The following is a 17388-nucleotide window of genomic DNA, read 5'->3' as shown; positions in this document are numbered from 1 at the left end:
CAAATATGGAAAACAAAACAATGGCCTACAGACTGGAAATAGCCAAAAACACCCCAATCTTCAAGAAAGAAGATACCAAGGAGCGTAGTAACTACAGGACTATCCTATCCTCAAGTTTAAATTATTATGTATATATATGACAGGGCATGTTTATTAATCTATAGGTGATAACCTTACTTACCTCATAAAACTGTTATGAGAATTATATGAATTCATTCATAAAAAGCACATAGCTTTGCCTAACATATAAGCATTAGATCAACAAGTACATTTTAATTTTATTATTATTAATGTTGTTAATGACATCAGGCAGCTGACCAATAGTTGACACCTAATAAAATGAAAATAACAGTGATAAACTTAAGGTCCTGTGCCTAGTTCAAAATTCAGTCAAAAAGCTGAGGAATGGCTTAGCAAAGGCAAATATAAAAAGAAAAATGAAACAAAACAAGACCAAATACAAGAATAAAGAATGTGATATGCACATATTAATAAAAGTTTAGACTACAGTAAAAAGACGAAGCTTTTCGGGAAACTGAGGATAACTCCTTGCCACCTTTATGCTGATCAGATCTGGGAAATGTTACTTTACTGTAGGTATTATATTTTAAAACATACAAAGTTCACCAGGGGAGAAATAAAATGGTTACATATAAAAATGGCCACTACTACACCATGGATGAAACTTGAAAACGTTACCCTCAGTTAAAGAAGCCAGTCACAAAAATCCACATACTGTATAATTCCTTTTATATGAAATGCTCAGAATAGGCAAATTCATAGAGATGAAATAGTAGTTACCTAAGGGTGGGGGAGGGGGAAACAGGGGGTAACTAATAAGTACAGATTTTTTTGGGGGGGGGTGATGAAAATGTTGTAAAATTGATTGCAGTGATGGTTGCACAAATGTGTTAATATACTGAAATTCATTAAATTGTACACTTTAAAGGGGTGAAATATACAGTATGTGAATTACATATCATTAAAGCTATTATATAAAAAAGAGAAAACTAAATGGCTAAGGGAACTTGAGAGAGGTGCCCATGGAAAAGCCAGGTGGGGGCCACAGCTGTGGGCAGGCACTTCGGAGCGCAAGTAAGAGCTTGGAGCAAAGGCATTTCTGTGAAAAGCACAAAAGTGAAGCCATTACCAGAGGCAGTTCATACCAGCGGCACTTTATCTCCCCATCTGCCCCCGGGAAACTCATGTTTAGGGCAAAGAACAGAGTGGGACATAAAGTTCAACAGAGTATCTAAAAAGGAACGAAACATTAAAGCATTGAGTTTAAAGTCATCTTCACTCAAATGAGACAAAAAGAATAAACCATGGATTTTGTGTTACAAGTGTGGTTGCCTGGAACCTTTTGAACAAAAGTGAATTTAGGAAGTTCTCAGCCCCAAGGGAGCCACGCTGGTAAATTTCGACAAACAGTTTTCAAATCAAAAGTTCAAAATGTTTCTGAATAGTCAAAATACAATAAATACAAACTCAAATTTATATCTTATAATGCTGACAGTCAGTTGAAAAGGTCTTGACTACATCAGGAAACCTCAACTACACGGTCTCTTGCCGCATCGTCATTTATCCTATAATTAACACATAACATGCAGTAGACTCCAATATCTTGTTATAACATAAATAAAACAAGCTGTTTGTCGAGGTTGATTTATAAATATAAGGTACTATTCTGAAATTGACTGGATTTCCATAAAAAGAAATCATATAGCATATTGCCTTTTCCTATTACTCTGATTTTCAATAACAAATCAAAGCCCTGACAGAAAAAACCCGCCATCCTACAGCCATCTAATCCTGCCTAACCTGAATGGCCTAATCTGAAAGAATGTAAGTAAAGGGTGTGGTGTGGAGCGAAGGTCAGAAGACTCCTGACCACAAGCTTTAGGCACCCTGTAATAACAGGGCCTCCTGGCAATGCCGTGCGTGTACGGGAGCTGGGACATACGTGACATTCATTAGGTTTTAAGCACTGAAAAGCAAATCCAGGGCCAGATGCTTCAGTGAAGTCCTTTTTTTTATAGTGAACAAACAGAAAATATAGTGAACAAACAGAAAATCTCCAACAGAAATTCTAAAGACACAATTTTTTAGAATAAAGGAGAGAAAGATGGAAAATGGCCCTTAGAGGAGGACTCTGTGCATGTTGTGCTACGGCAACTTCACACAGCGAAGTTCTGGGTGATCAAATGTGCTTTGGACTTGAACTTGATTTATTCATTCATTCAATCATTCAACAATTATTTAGTGCCTCTCTACCAAACACCAGGCATCGAGCTATGGCTCAGAAAACAAAGATGACTAATATTCAATGGTTAACAAATAGTGATATTTATAGATCAGAGATAAAAAACTAACTAGTAAGCTATTGGAAGCGTTGAATCCTTTGTTGAAGGAGTTGTGGATATGCATAAATAAATAAGCAACCAAACATATACTCTCTTGAATATGTAAAAAGCTTAATCCAAACGTCTAACAGCAATCCATATTTCAGGGAATAAAACTGTCCAGGCAGAGGTGAAATCTTTGCTGCATGATTATAAATTTTACTTATATATAAGTGAGCATATATCTGTTCCATGGTAGTGAGAGAAATAAATATAAAAATGCAAATAAGTTTCTGAGAAAGAAAAGTCAAAGTAATTTGAATTGTACTAGGAAATGGGAAAGATATCTGAGCGCAAAGAATAAAATCCAGTATCAATTTAGTAAAAATAAGTCAGCATGGTATTTCTAGAAAACCTTAGCCTCAAACCACAGGGCTCTGCTGCAGTTTCTAAGAATAAATATAAAGATCTATTTTGTAAAAGGCCAAATTAACACTAGCACCTAAAGATGGCTGCATTAATCCCATGAGAATGATATAGGCCCTCTGTTATTATACAGCATTATGGTTACAAAGTGTATGTAAGCTAAACGTGCACAGAGGAGCCTCACACAACTGCACATGAAGACACATGTACCTGGAGCAGTACACAGAGAAACATTTCTAAGATCTTCCAGAGGAAGCACCACTGCTCAGTCATATTTTAGCATATTATTTAACATAATATAAAATTATAAATAAAACAACTTTGCATTTATAGGTGTTCACAGTTTAAAATAGTAAAATACAGTAAAACATATCTTTGCTGACCCGTGTTAAGGAGTACGCCCATTATTACTAAGAATATCCTCCTCTTCTCAAGAGTGTGTGAGCTCTGAGCAACAGCGGTTCGATTCTCGGCCCAAGCTGAGCTGCAGCTGGCAGGATGGCTCAGCAAAAAAAAATAAAAAAGACGAATATCCTCCTCTTTCAGTAAGAGAGGCCAACACATTTACTACATCTTCTTCCTCTGCATCAGTATAAAACTGGCTTTTATGTTAAGAAGTAAAAAGATAAGAAATACATTTTAGGGTCGGCCGAGTGGCTCAGTTGGTTAAGAGCTCACTCAAAAGTTTGAGCTCTGAGCAACAGGGTCCCCGGTTTGATTCACGGCCCGAGCTGAGCTGCCAACAGGTGGCAGGATGGCTCAGCTAAAAAAAAAAAAATACTTTTTAACATGAATGACCAAACACAGAACAACTATATATCTAACTATTCTGAAAGTTCACCACTGGACCAAAAGTAATAAGTCGCGTGGCCAAGAAAATAAGATATATATATTTTTTTGGTAGCTGAGCCATCCTGCCACCTGTTGGCAGCTCAGCGGCTGCTCAGCTCGGGCCGGACTCGAACCGCTGTTGCTCAGAGCTCAAACTCTTGAGAGAGCTCTTAACCAACTGAGCCACTCAGCCGGCCCAAGAAAATACGATATTTATGTATTAACTACTTCTGTGTTCTCCAATGAGGACTCTACTATTAAGAATGTATACATGTGGCTCAAGTTTTAGATAACCTGAGAATCATCTTCATTGAATGAAAATAGACTAAACATTCCAAACTAAAGGTAGAACTTGCCAGACTGGATAAAAAAAGGAACAATTAAAAACTAAAGTACACAAGAAGTGTACTTTAAATACACTTTTAAAGTGTATTTAAAAGTGTATTTAAATAAAGTACACTTTTTGCGTACTTTAAATAAAAAGAAAAAGCAAGCTTCTGAGTAAGAAGCTAAAAGAAGCTATACCACTCAGACAATAAGCATAAAAAAGCTAGAGGAGTTGTATTAATATCAGACAAAACTGAGTTCAAGATAGAGAGAATTACTGGACATAAAAGAGAGTCACCCAAAAGATAAAAGGATCAATACATGGAGAAAGGCATTCATTTCCCTAATGATACAACATTCAAACATATGAAGCCAAAACTAACAGAACCAGAAAGGAGAAATATTCAAGTCCACAATCACAGTTGAAGACTTTAACGCATCACTCTCAGTAACTGATGATACAACTAGATAAAAGAATTAGCAGGACATAGAAGACCTGAATAATAATATGTACCATTTTAAAGAAACGGACAATTATGGAATAGTATACCTAATAACTACAGAATACAAATTCATTACAAGTGCACATGGAACATTCACCAAGATAAATCGCATGTGAGCCAAGAAACAAGTGTCAACAGATTTCAAAAGATTGAAATCTTACTGGGTACTCTCTGACCACAAAAGAACTAATTAGAAATCAATAACATGGTGGGGGGTATCTCAAGTCTCTGGTAATTAAGCAATTTAATTCTAAACAATCCATGTGGTAAAAGAAGAAATCAAACACACAAAAATATTTTTTTAATACTTTGAGAAGAATGATAATGAAAGAAGAACAAATCAAAATTTGTGATGAAATCAGTTATCTAAGATTCCACTTTAGGAAGCTAGGAGGAAAAAAAGATTAAATTAACCCAAAATAAATAGAGAGAAAAAAAAAGACTGGAAATCAATGGAATAGAAGAGAAAATCAACTAAACCAAATGCTAGCTATCTGAAATGACCAATAATGTTGATAAACCTCAATTTAGACTGATAGAGGAAATAAATTAACAATATTAGGAATGGAAAAAAGGTCAAAATTACAGATCCTATATACATTAAAAAGATAATATAGAAATTAATTTGAAATTTTTACCAATAAATTTGAAAACCTACATGAAATGGACAAAACATTTAAAAGACATAGATCAACAGATTACCAAACTGATATATGAAGAAATATAAAATCTGAATAGGCCTATGTTTATTTATAATTTTAAACATTCCATTAAAAACAATATTTAGTCCCAGATGGCTTCACTGTGAATTCTATCAAACATTTCACAAAGAAAAATAGCAATCCTTTACAAACTCTTTCAGAAAAGGGAGTAGATGGAATATTTCCCAACTAATTTTTTGAAGTTAGTTATTACTCTGATATCAAAACCAAAGATATCACGAAGAAAGAATTCTATGGTTCAATATCCCTCATGAACACACAGATGTAAGTTTTTAACAAAACATTAGCAAATTGAATCCAATAGTACACGACCAAGCAAGATTTATCCTAGGAATGCATAGTTGGTTTAACATTTGGAATGAATCAATGTAATTCATCATATTAACAAAATAAAGTATAACAAGAAAAAAATAGCATCTGACAAAATTCAATGCCCATTCATGATTAAAAACAAAACAAAAAAAAACCTCAACAAACGTAACTATAAAAGGAAACATTGTCAAAGAACAAAAGGAAGAAAAGAAAAAACCGTCCATTGTACCTGATAGTGAATGACAACGTTCTCTCCCTAAGATGAGAAAGGAGGCAAAGGCGTCCACTCTCATCATATCTATTCAGTATCATGCTGCAGGTCCAAGTGAGTGTGATCAAGCACAAAAAAGGAAGAAAATGCACAAATCAGAAAGGAAGAGGTAAAAAGGTCTTTATTTGCAGACGACATGCTTATTATATACACAGAAAATCCGAAGGAACCAACTAGAAAGCTACTAGAATTTAGCAGGACCTAAGACTACAAGGCCAACACATAAAAACTGATTGTATTTCTATTTCTATCAATGAACACTTAGAAATGGAAATTTGAAAAATGCATTCCATTAACAGTAGCATCTTCAAATATGTGTAAGACCTGAAAACTACAGAATCTCACACACAAAAAAGAAACCCTTTTAAAAAATGGAGAGATATATCATGATTATGAACTGAAAGATTCAATATTGTTAGAATGTCAATTCTTCCTAGACTGAGCCACAGATTCAATGCAACCCCACTCAAAATTCCACCAAGCCTTTTTAAAAATAGAAACTGGCAAACTGATTCTAAAATTTAAATGGAAACACAAATGATCTGAAATAGCCAAAGCAATCTTAAAAATCATGCACAAAAATAGGACTTACACTATCTGAATTCCTATAAAGCTACAGTATTCAAAACACTGAGGTACTGATAAAACAAGACAGGCATTAGATCAGAGAAAGAAAACAGAATCCAGAGAAGGATCACACAAACAAGCAACTGACGTTCAGTAAAGGTATCAAGGCAGTTCAATGAGCAAGGTCTGTTTTCAACAAATGATGCTCCAACAACCGGCATCTGTGTGGAAAAGGATGAACTTTCACCCCTACCTCACATCACATACAAAATTAATTCGAAATGAAAGTCTTACAAATATAAGAACTAAAACTTCAAGAAGAAAGCACAGATATAATCTTTGCAATCATGAGGTGATCAAAGATACTTTCATAAAGGAAAATGATATATTGGACTTTATTAGCAAAATTAAATATTTTGCTCTTTGAAAGACACCATTAAAAAAAATCGTCGGATGGGAGAAAATCTTCACAATACATATACATCAAGGGACTTGTTATCAATGTAGCAAGAACTCTTACAACTAAATCATACAAAAGACAACTCAATGTTAAAAATCAAGCAAAAGATCTGATTGGACAAAGATACTTCACAAAAGATATACAAATGGGCAAAAAGACATGAAAAGACGCTCAGCATCAGTCAGTCAGGAAAGGCAAATGAAAAGCCTCAATGAGATATCACTACACACCCATCAGAATAGCTAAAATTAAAAAAGTGACAACATCAAGTTGAGGATGGTGAAGGGCTGAAATCCTAACACCTCCTGGTAGGAATGGAAGAGGGTACAGCCACTTCAGAAAGCTCTTTGACATCCCTTAAGAAGCTACCTGCACACGTACAATCCCGCCAGTTCACTCCTACGTATTTACTCAAGAGGAATGAAAATAGAAAACTACATAAAGACTCATTTAACAATGTTCATAACACCTTCATTCCTAATGGCCCAAAGCTTGGGAACAGCCCAAATGTGAAGGGATAAAATACAGTGGCACAGCACTCAGCAAATATAAAAATGAACTACTGATGCTGCAACAACATGAATGATCTCAAAATTATTCGGCTGAAAGAAGCCAGAACTAAAAGATTACATACAATATTATTTCACTCATACAATGTTTTACAAAATGCAAACTAATCTCAAATAAGAGAACCAGTGGTTATCTGATACTAGAAGAGCAAAGGCTTATAAAAGGGCACAAGGCACCTTTTCGGGGTGTTGGAAATGTTTTGTGTCTTGATCACTGTAACCGCTTCATTGGTATGTATACATACGAAAAAGCCCATCAAATGGTATATTTTAAATCAGAGCAGTTTATTATATGTAAAGTATACCCCAATAAGTTGTTTTAAAAATTACACACTAAAAAATCTCATTTGTGAATAAGAAAAAACTGAGTCAAAATAAGTAATTCATAAAGAACTAACAGTTCAAAAATGTTCTATTTAGTGATAACAGTTTAAAAAATTAAACTACTGTATTTATTTAAATGTACTTATATTTAAATAGTCCTGCTGGATGTTAAACACACACTAATGTGGCTATACTGCAGATTTCATATATTTTAAATTTCTACATTGTACTGGGAAATATGAAATACACAGGCTTATTCTAAATTGATAAATGCCTAACCTTGTTTTGACTCTGCTATATTCTAAGAAAACAATAAATACTTTTTACATGACAATGTACTTATCTTTTTAATTTATAACTTAACATAGTTCAAAACTTGTTACTCCAAAGAGGTCAAAGTAAACATTAACTTCTCACAAGAGGTTTCCATCCACTCCACTTTTCATTAGAGAAAGTGCCTACAACTAAAACTCCCCGAGAGCCAGCACAACAATGAAGTACAAACATTGAGGCAGCCACTAAACTTTTCCATTCGTCACAAACCGAGCCCACGACCCAGTCCTCTGGTGGCTGCATGCACTTGTATTGCATAACTCGACACCTGGGCCATCCTGGGCTTGCATGGACAAGAAGAATTTCAAATGACGGGCGGGCAGCTTCACAGAAATAAGAACTCATAAAACCCAAACCCTCTGGCAATGCTTAGGAAAACTTCAGAAGGAACTAGCTACAAAGGACCTGCGGCAAAAATAGCCCAAATTATTTCTGTAGAGAAGTATGTTCTACGGCATCCTCAGAGGGTTTGGAATAGAAAGGGAAGAAATCAGATAAATTCAGGGAAGTGCCCAAAACAGACATCTAATCAGCTATAGAAACATCTTCAGTATTCCGAATTCAACTGATCAGCACAATCATGAAAGGAGACTTTTTTTATAAAGCTTTTATACAAAAATCAACAGATAACAAGCTCCTATCCAAGAGTTACTTTGAAAACACATAGACTTAGTAAGGGCATTTTAAATACAGACACCCACACCTGCATCCACCATAGCTACTGCTGCCCCGCCGCCAATCTCTGAGACTCGGTTTCCCCATTTGTAAAATAATCTTGAAGGCCCCTCTGGCTGTATCATTACATGTTCAGAATAACAAGTCCTTATAAAAACAAAACCCTTAAGTATCAAATAGGTGAGAAAGTACATAAATATATATGAGAATGTAAAGAATCATTCAGTTATTTAGAACATCACATCCCCAGCAAGGTCATTCAACCTCCAACATACAAGAAACTGTTGTAATCTTATGTAATTCCCAAGAAACACAGTGAGACCAGGAATAAAAATCAACCATATCATACAGCATATATTCAGATATCTACATGCTTCCTGGAAAGCAAGCTGTAGAGCAGAAAGATCCCTAAATTGGGAATCTGAGTTATTTTCTACCCTCCCTTATGAACATTTTGGATTGGGACTCAAAAAGTCATCTGGCCGTTCTGAGCCTTGGATTATTATCTATTTAGAGGTTGGAACAGATGATCTCGAAAGGCCTTTCCAACTATAGTGACCTCTCAAGAAAAAGAAACACAAAAAGGGTGCTTAAATTAACATTTAGTTAATTATCAGAAGAGTTGCTCAGCCTCATGCTCAATATCCTATGTAAATATACACATAACCACCTAGACTCTTTATTAATATATCAAAGATCCATAAAATGCATTTCTACTTCTTCAGATTTGATGATTTCACATTAGTAGCCACATAGAGAAGAATTATGTCAAGAAACTTGAAAGTACATTAAACTTCCTAAACAGCACCATACGATATATTTGGAAGTCAAAAAGGAGTGTCCACAAAAGGAAGCGGGTCTCAGTAATCGCACTGTTTGGAGGGTGTGAGCTTTGTTATTCTGAGCTGCTATGTGTGTTATGAGACTGAAGCAGATGAGGAATCATGGTGGGATGTCATGCAACTAACTCAGAGCCTTTAGGTTCACTTGTTACCTTTTACTTTAGATTTTTTTAGGGACTGCTATTTTTAAAACTTAATTTTGTTTTATAATCATATGAAATATGAAATATTCACATGGTTACAAAGTCAAATCTATAAGAAACAAATTTGTTGGAAGAAGTCTAGCTTCTTGTCTAGTCCCTCCATGAGCTGTGTTTTCAAAGTCTCAGACAAGGGGCAGCACCGCTGGCCATAAAGCAGCACGGCCTGTGGATTCAAATCTTAAGTGTATGGCCTTGGATCATGACTTAATCGTGCTAAACTATTTCCTCATGTCTACAAAGGTGATAATGGAACCAGTGTAGAGGGTCGTTGCGCTGGTTAAGTGAATCACCTTTGCACAGTATTCCTCTTTGTGGGATCTCAGTAAAGATCCACCCCTAGCCTTAGTCTCTCAGTTGAGGCTCACCACAATCATGGAGCACAGACGCAGACTGGGAAATGAACCTGGAGGTGCTGCCTCACTGGCCCGAGGTCATGGAGCCTATGGCCAAGCACCCAGCTCGTCTTCCAATCCCAGCACCACACCACAGCACTCACTCCTGAGATCCCAGGCCCCTCCATGTTCCATGCTCCTCAGATATTCCCTACAGTCAGCACAGGGCCAAAGAAAGTTCTTCCCACCCAGGGCGACTTCGAGGGACTCACTGTATTGAGAGCGTTGAGCGTCGTGTCATCCCGAGACGCCGCAACACAGCCATCCTCTGTGGAGCCTCCGTCACACATGCCTGCAAATGCCGCCATGCTCCTTGGAGGACAGGAAAAAAACATCAGTACAGAAATTTTCACCCTCAATTTTCAGAGAACATTTTCAGCCCAGTCCAAAGTCCACTACTACATGAATAATAAGCCAAAGTCCTCGGTCCTCCTTCTGCTCATTTTAAAAAGAAAAAAATTTGAAGTTCTGTACAGATCACCCTTCACTCACTCGTTTACTCAAGTCCATTTGTGTTATTTCTTCCTATTCTTTATCCATATTCAGATTTTAGTTTTGAGGGCATGAATAATTTAAAGCTATTTCCCCACAACAATTGGCTACATTACAATCTTTTCAACAAAAAGTCTCCAGGAAATAAAATGTAATCCTCTGAGACTTAATTCCTTTCATGCTATACATCAACTACCTTTAGGAGGATTAAGGTACAAAAGGGCTAAAAAGAAGTGTTAGTATTAGTAGTTACTGACGCCACCCAAACATTTTCATCTCTGCTGCACGTCTGCGCGCTCGGCACCACTGACCGCAGAACAGCCAGAGCGAAAGACAGTCAGAGGCCTGTTTCAGTTTTTGGTTTGCACATCGTTGATGCTGCCGTGGGTTCCAGAAATCACTCCAGACAAAGGAAGGCCCCCTGCCTGCACTACGAGTGTTAGGGACAGATTTAAACTTCTGTTTTGTAGTTCAGGCATTTGCAGGTTAGCAAGTTCTCATGTAGGTGAGCCACAAAAATGTCACGTTTAGGCCTGGCACCGATGAAGTAGAGAAATCTGCGATGGGATTTTAAGACAGGCTGAATGACCCACTTCCTCAACTGTACTGAGAAGTGTTGATAACTGCCGTATGGCTGAGATGTTTTCCTTCTGGAGAGCTGTAAAATCTGATGTGGGACAAACCTCGAGAAGGAAAAGGTGACTCTACCATGTTAAAACTCTTTTCTCTGGTAAGAAGGGTCACAGATCTGATTATTGAGGGTACAACCAAACTTAAAGTCAGAGAACGCCCGTATATGAATAAAATTTCAGGGGAACCAAGAAAATTTCTTGCCTCCTAATGAATTTAGATGGCCTAATTCAGAAAGCAGGATGGGGTGAATTACCTTGCTGCCCTCAAGTACATAAGGAGGTCACAATCATTAACTCCAGGCATCCAGACCAGTTCCTCATGTTGGGTCACAGTGTCACCGTCTGGAGAAGGGAATGGTTGCAAATCGGGAAGTTTGGCCTGAAAAACAGGGATGAAGAAGTCACAATCATGGCCGTTTGAAGAGCTGCCTCAGGCGGGCCCTGGGAACAGGCAGCACGGAAATTACAAGAAAACCATGAGTCACTGAGGCTGGCCTGCAGCACATTTCAGGATCATCTGACCACAGAGGATTTCACAATGGAATGCTTAATCTCTACTAAAGAGCAGCAAACAGTGTCAAAGTTAAACCAGGGCCAGCAAGACCCAGAGTGAAACAGAAATGGACACGTGTGAATAAAAGAAATAAAAAAATGTCTCAGGAGATAGTAGCACCTTGATAAAGAAGAGAAAAACACACACATATTTCAAATATAACAGGTTTTCAAAGAGACATCTACAAATAATGAAATCTCACCTAAGGGTATTTGCTAAAAAATTAAATGAACTATCCTATTAAATTAACGTTCCTTCCTCTTAAGAGAGTCAATAACAATGTAAGTCATGGTAAACATCAAAAAAATACATAGAATTGGAGTTACCATTAGAAACAGAGTTGAACTAAATGATGGTGATAGAAATTGGATGACTGGTGGCTTCAGGGGGAGAGGACTGCTTGTGAAGGGACGGAAGGAACTTTCTGAGGTGACAGAAATGTCTGCGTCTTGATATAAACAGTCACAGCAGACTCACCAGTATACGTAAGGTGTGAACAGTTCAATTCAGTATACGTAAGTACAATAATAAAAATTTAAATATTTAAACATCAGTGCTTCACAACCAAAATTCAATATCTCGAGCACTTTGCCACCCTCACTCTGCTGGGGCAGAGGAAGAGGAAGCAGGTAGCACAGAGCCACCAGAGACCTATGAACAGCCTGCATTCTGTAAGACACACATGTTCTGATTTTCATAAAAGATGAACATGGACACGTTAGTCTAATATTTTAAACTAAGAGCTGCAGTTTCAAAGCTGCAGTGTCCACAGAACCCAAGCAAAAAATGTAAATGAGGGCCAGCCAAGTGGCGCCATGGTTAAGAACTGGCTTGGGACGCCAGAGGGCCCCAGTTCGGATCCCACATATGAGGGCCAGTGACACTGCCCTCTATAGCTAAGATGCTGAACAACAGCTCAACCTGGAGCTGGGCTGCCGTGAGTCGCCAGCGACGGCAGGTGGGTTGCCATGGGCTANTCTAGACTGAAGAACAAAATGACAGCAACTTGTCTGTTCCCCTTCCCCCAATTCCCCAGCGCTGTTCCCATCCCCCCAATTCCCCAATAAAAAATCTTTAAAAAAAAAAAAAAAAAAAAGAAAGTGAGGGGGAAATTTAAACAGTTGCCTATTAAGAAATTACTAATTTGAATTAGGTCTGATATATTGTGATTGTGCTTTCTGAAAGAGCTCTTATTTGGGGGATATTTACAAGTAAAATGATATATTTGTGATTCATTTCAAAATAACAGTGGAAGAGGTGTGAGAAAGAATAAATTAAATCCGTTTTACCATAAATTAATATGTGTGAAAGCTGAGTAATAAGGAATACAGGGGTTTATTATACTCTTTCCCTACTTTTGCATATGTTAATATTTTATCTAATAAAAAAGTTTAAAATTTTAAGAAGGTAAATGTTGCCAATTCATAAAAAAGTCCTGTTACAGTTGGTGCTCCAAGGCATTTCTTTTTGAAGATTAAACCATACAGAATGTATTTAAAATTTGATATAAAATAAAAATCTGATTTTAAATGAAAGTATACAAAAATCCAAGCATAGTAGATCTGTTCCTTTCTAAGAATTTAAGCATCTTTTACTTAAGAACTACTTTTCCTGTTATGGGAGGGAGAAAATCTATAAAGTAAAACTTTGTACAAAGATCTCAAGACACTGGAAACAACATAGAGAGGAAGAAAAAAATAGGCGGGAAAATGCAGTGGCAAGAGGGAGCAGCAAGGGAGATCTAAGCGAGATGTTCCAGGCAAGTACAATTCCTCGGTTAAAATGTAACTCCTTGAGGGCCAGTCGAGTGGCGCGTTGGTTAAGAACTGGCTTGGGACGCCAGAAGGCCCAGTTTGGATCCCACATATGAGGGACAGTGACACTGCCCTCTACAGCTAAGATGCTGAACAACAGCTCGACCTGGAGCTGGGCTGCCGTGAGTCACCGGCGATGGCGTAGGCTACAGCCCCTGCTGCAGTAGGTTGCCATGGGCTACCGTGTGTAGCCAGCAGCCAGAGTGAGTGGCCAGCAGCCGCCGTGAGTGGCTGTCCAGAGGCTGGCGACTGATCTGCCTCACTCGGGAAGAGCACAACGATGGTGCCAACTTGGGCCAGTGAAGCAACGTCCTCCACAACTAGACTGAAGAACAAAAGAACATCAACTTGTCTGTTCCCCTTTCCCCAATTCACCAGCGCTGTTCCCATGCCCCAACTCCCCAATAAAAATCTTAAAAAAAAAAAAAAGTAAATGAATTAAGCAGGCAGAAGGTAAGGTGGCATGTCCAACAGAAATGAAATGAGAGCCACATATTTCATTTTAAATACTCCAGCATCCACATTAAATGCAACACCACTTCCCAGTTTGGACTAGCCATGTTCCAAATGCTCCAAGCCACAAGTGGCAGGGGGTCCCGCAATGGGTGAGCAGGTACTAGGTACTAAGGAGTGAAGGGAACTAGGGTGCATCCCAGAAATGCTGTCATGCAGGAATGAGAACCAGTATTTCTGCATCCTCCGAAGTCCAAATTTCTTGGTGACTATGTGAAAGCACATGGTTTTAAATGTTGGTTGTTCAAGTTTTTAAGATAATGGTGTGCCAAAACACATCATCGGTAGGCTCCGTGACTCTCGGGCCACTAGTCTGCAACCCCTGCGCCAGTCACAGGCTATCTCTGATATCTCTAAATGTGTATGGAGCGCTTTCTCCAAACAGGGATGCTCTTCTTTAATTTAGTATTGAGGTTTATAATATTTAATTGGCTGCCACAACTAGTTCTGCTTAACATATTGTGAATGTATTGGAATAAAATTAAAACACAATAGATATTTGTATCAAAAGATCTTTAACATCTGTACCAAGTTCTGCTTCCCCAGTACCAGGTACAGACCTGGTGTAGCAGCTCTCTCTTGGTTATTTGTTAAGATAATTAAAAGGCACTACTGTTGTGGGGGAAGACCAACACCCTAGAGAAAAATGAGCTAGAAATATAATTAGACAGTTTACAGAAAAGGAAATGCATATGGCTCTTAATCACAGGAAAAGATGGTCTACCTTGCTGAGAAGAGAAATATAAATTAATGACACCGAGGTACCATTTCCTATTTATCTGGTTGTCATAAATCTCAAAGTGTGACAACATACAAGGCTGTGGCAACATGCAAGGCTGTGTTGCTAATATGAATGCAAAATGGTATAATCTCTATGGAGGGAGTTTTGTCATATTCTCAGAATTACATGTGCTCTTGCCCTCTAAGCCAGCCATCCCCCATCTAGGGATGTATCCCAAAGATACACTGGCAAAAATATAAAAATTTATATGCACGGGCTATATTTTTAGCATTACCTGTAACAGCAAATTACTGGAAGCGACCCAAACACCCATCACTAGGGACTGGAAGAATAAGCTCTTACACCCACTCGGTGGGGCTCCATGAAGTGGCAGAAGGAAAGAAAGAGGGATTCCATGTACTGTTCTGGAGGGAACACCAGAAATATAGTGTTAAAAGATCCAAGAAAGGGGCTGGCCGAGTGGCACATTGGTTAGGAGTTGGCTTGGGACGCCAGCTCTGAGCAGCAGGGCCCCGGTTCAGATCCCACATGAGGGCCAGTGACGCTGCGCCCTCTACAGCTAAGATGGTGAACAACAGCTCGACCTGGAGCTGGGCTGCCGTGAGTCGCCGGCGATGGCGTAGGCTACAGCCCCTGCTGCAGTAGGTTGCCATGGGCTACCGTGTGTAGCCAGCAGCCAGCGTGAGCGGCCAGCAGCCGCAGTGAGCGGCCGTCCAGAAGCTGGCGACTGATCTGCCTCACCCGGGAAGAGCGCAATGATGGTGCCAACTTGGGCCAGTGAAGCAACGTCCTCCACAACTAGACTGAAGAACAAAAGGACAGCAACTTGTCTGTTCCCCTTCCCCGATTCCCCATTAAATCTTAAAGAAAAAAAAGATCCAAGAAAGGTGTCAAAGGTGTATATGTATTATGCTTCCATTTATCTAGGAACAGGGGTTGCGGGGAATATAAATAAGAGTTAAATTTCTTTTGAATAAGAAATTATGAATAAGATAAATATAAATTAAGGATAGATCACGACCTTAAAAACAAAAGTGATTATACATCAGGGAGGGAGGGGACCTAGGGAGGCGCCAGGGACAGACGGCAGACTTCTGAATATACTGCGTTACATACTTTGGAGCCATGTAAATATTTTACATAATTATAAAAACAAAATTACGTTTAAAGAACAACAATCCTTTAAAAACTCTAAAGTAAAATGAAACAAATGCACCTAACTATGCATTAAGTTGGTTCCTCTCTAGGAACTATTTCAAGTAACTTTAAAATATATTAACTTGCCTATACAGCCCTAATGAGATACATTCTAAGGCCAAAAAAAAATTTAACAGTAAGCTGTTTTCAATAACCATATTATTGTTACCAGCGTGAGTACTATTATTCTGAGCTGTTTACATATGTATTATGGGATTAAAGCAAATGAATACTTAAGTTGCCATTTAAAAATGGGATTTGAGACATGAGAAAAAGATACAGCTATAGAAGAAACAAAAACAGGATTAACATGAGGTGTATGTAAGAATTCTGAATTAGAAGTATCACAAAGAAGCCCACCATACATTTTATTTTTTAAAAAGAAGAAAATGGAAAAAAATTGCATTTCCAAATCTGTTCCCTGAAAAGGCCTGGAAACAGTAACCAACCCAGTCATAATGAAAACCCTAGCAGCCAGTGAAAAAAATGCCACTTCCCACTGAAACAATGAGGGCTCCTATGAGAAAAGTTTAATTCCAGATCTAGGGTAGAGAATGTACAAGGCAAGACATTAGCCCCCAAATGAATAATTTAACCTTCAATAAGAATAACTGCAATTGGTTAGCAGCTAATAAATAATTTTAAATCTACTGGTGACCACTGAAGATGCTGGGAAACCAACTCAATATTCTGAAAACTGGTAAATAGAGGGAAAGAATCAAGCATTCATCTTGCCTTTCCTATGTGATACAGGGAATCAAATAGTCGATAAGAGGAAGCATCACTTATTCAGCTAATAAATGAAGGAATTATAAGATTAGAATATCACCATTTTGAGATCCCTAATTCAACAGTGGGTCTAAGTAACAAGCAAAGGCTGTGAATCATCATTCAAAGAGCGACATGTGTGACTCTTGCAAGACATACATGAGTAGCACCATCCTGAACTGTTCCTACCAGGGGAGGGTACCAAACTAGAATGTGATTAAACCACTAGACTTAACTACTAATTTTCAAGATATGCCAACCATAAAGGAACACGTTTACTGGCACATAAAGATGCAATCAGCCAAATCCAGATGTATGACACCCTATAGGACAAAATACTCAGCTTCTTCAATCCATACATTGAGAGGGCGGGGAAAAGTATGAGAAACATTAATTAAAAGAGATTTGTGAGACATCAACCATTTGCAATAGATGACTTAGATTCCAATTTGAGCTATAATAAAAAAAAATTAAAAAAAAATAGAAGAGGGCCGGCTGAGTGGCGCGATGGTTAAGAACTGGCTTGGGACGCCAGAGGGCCCCGGTTCGGATCCCACATATGAGGGCCAGTGACACTG

At 38.1% G+C, this 17388-nt stretch overlaps 1 protein-coding gene across 5 annotated transcripts in view; it reads right to left on the bottom strand.

Moving 5' to 3' along the window:
• RERE (arginine-glutamic acid dipeptide repeats) overlaps positions 1–17388 on the bottom strand; it is a 404790-nt gene that overhangs the window by 98176 nt on the left and 289226 nt on the right. For all 5 annotated transcript variants that reach the window (XM_019639725.1, XM_019639722.1, XM_019639724.1 and 2 more), the window contains 2 exons: positions 11478–11602; positions 10312–10411 (listed from right to left, as the gene is read on the bottom strand). In XM_019639725.1, coding sequence (XP_019495270.1) covers positions 10312–10411; positions 11478–11602 — 225 coding nt within the window. The remainder of the gene's footprint in view (positions 1–10311; positions 10412–11477; positions 11603–17388) is intronic.

The sequence above is a fragment of the Hipposideros armiger genome, unplaced genomic scaffold, assembly GCF_001890085.2.
Source record: "Hipposideros armiger isolate ML-2016 unplaced genomic scaffold, ASM189008v1 scaffold_46, whole genome shotgun sequence".
In the NCBI taxonomy this organism is placed as follows: Eukaryota; Metazoa; Chordata; class Mammalia; order Chiroptera; family Hipposideridae; genus Hipposideros; species Hipposideros armiger.
The sequence above is the reverse complement of the archived record's forward strand: the minus strand, read 5'-3'. Positions and strand labels throughout refer to the sequence as shown.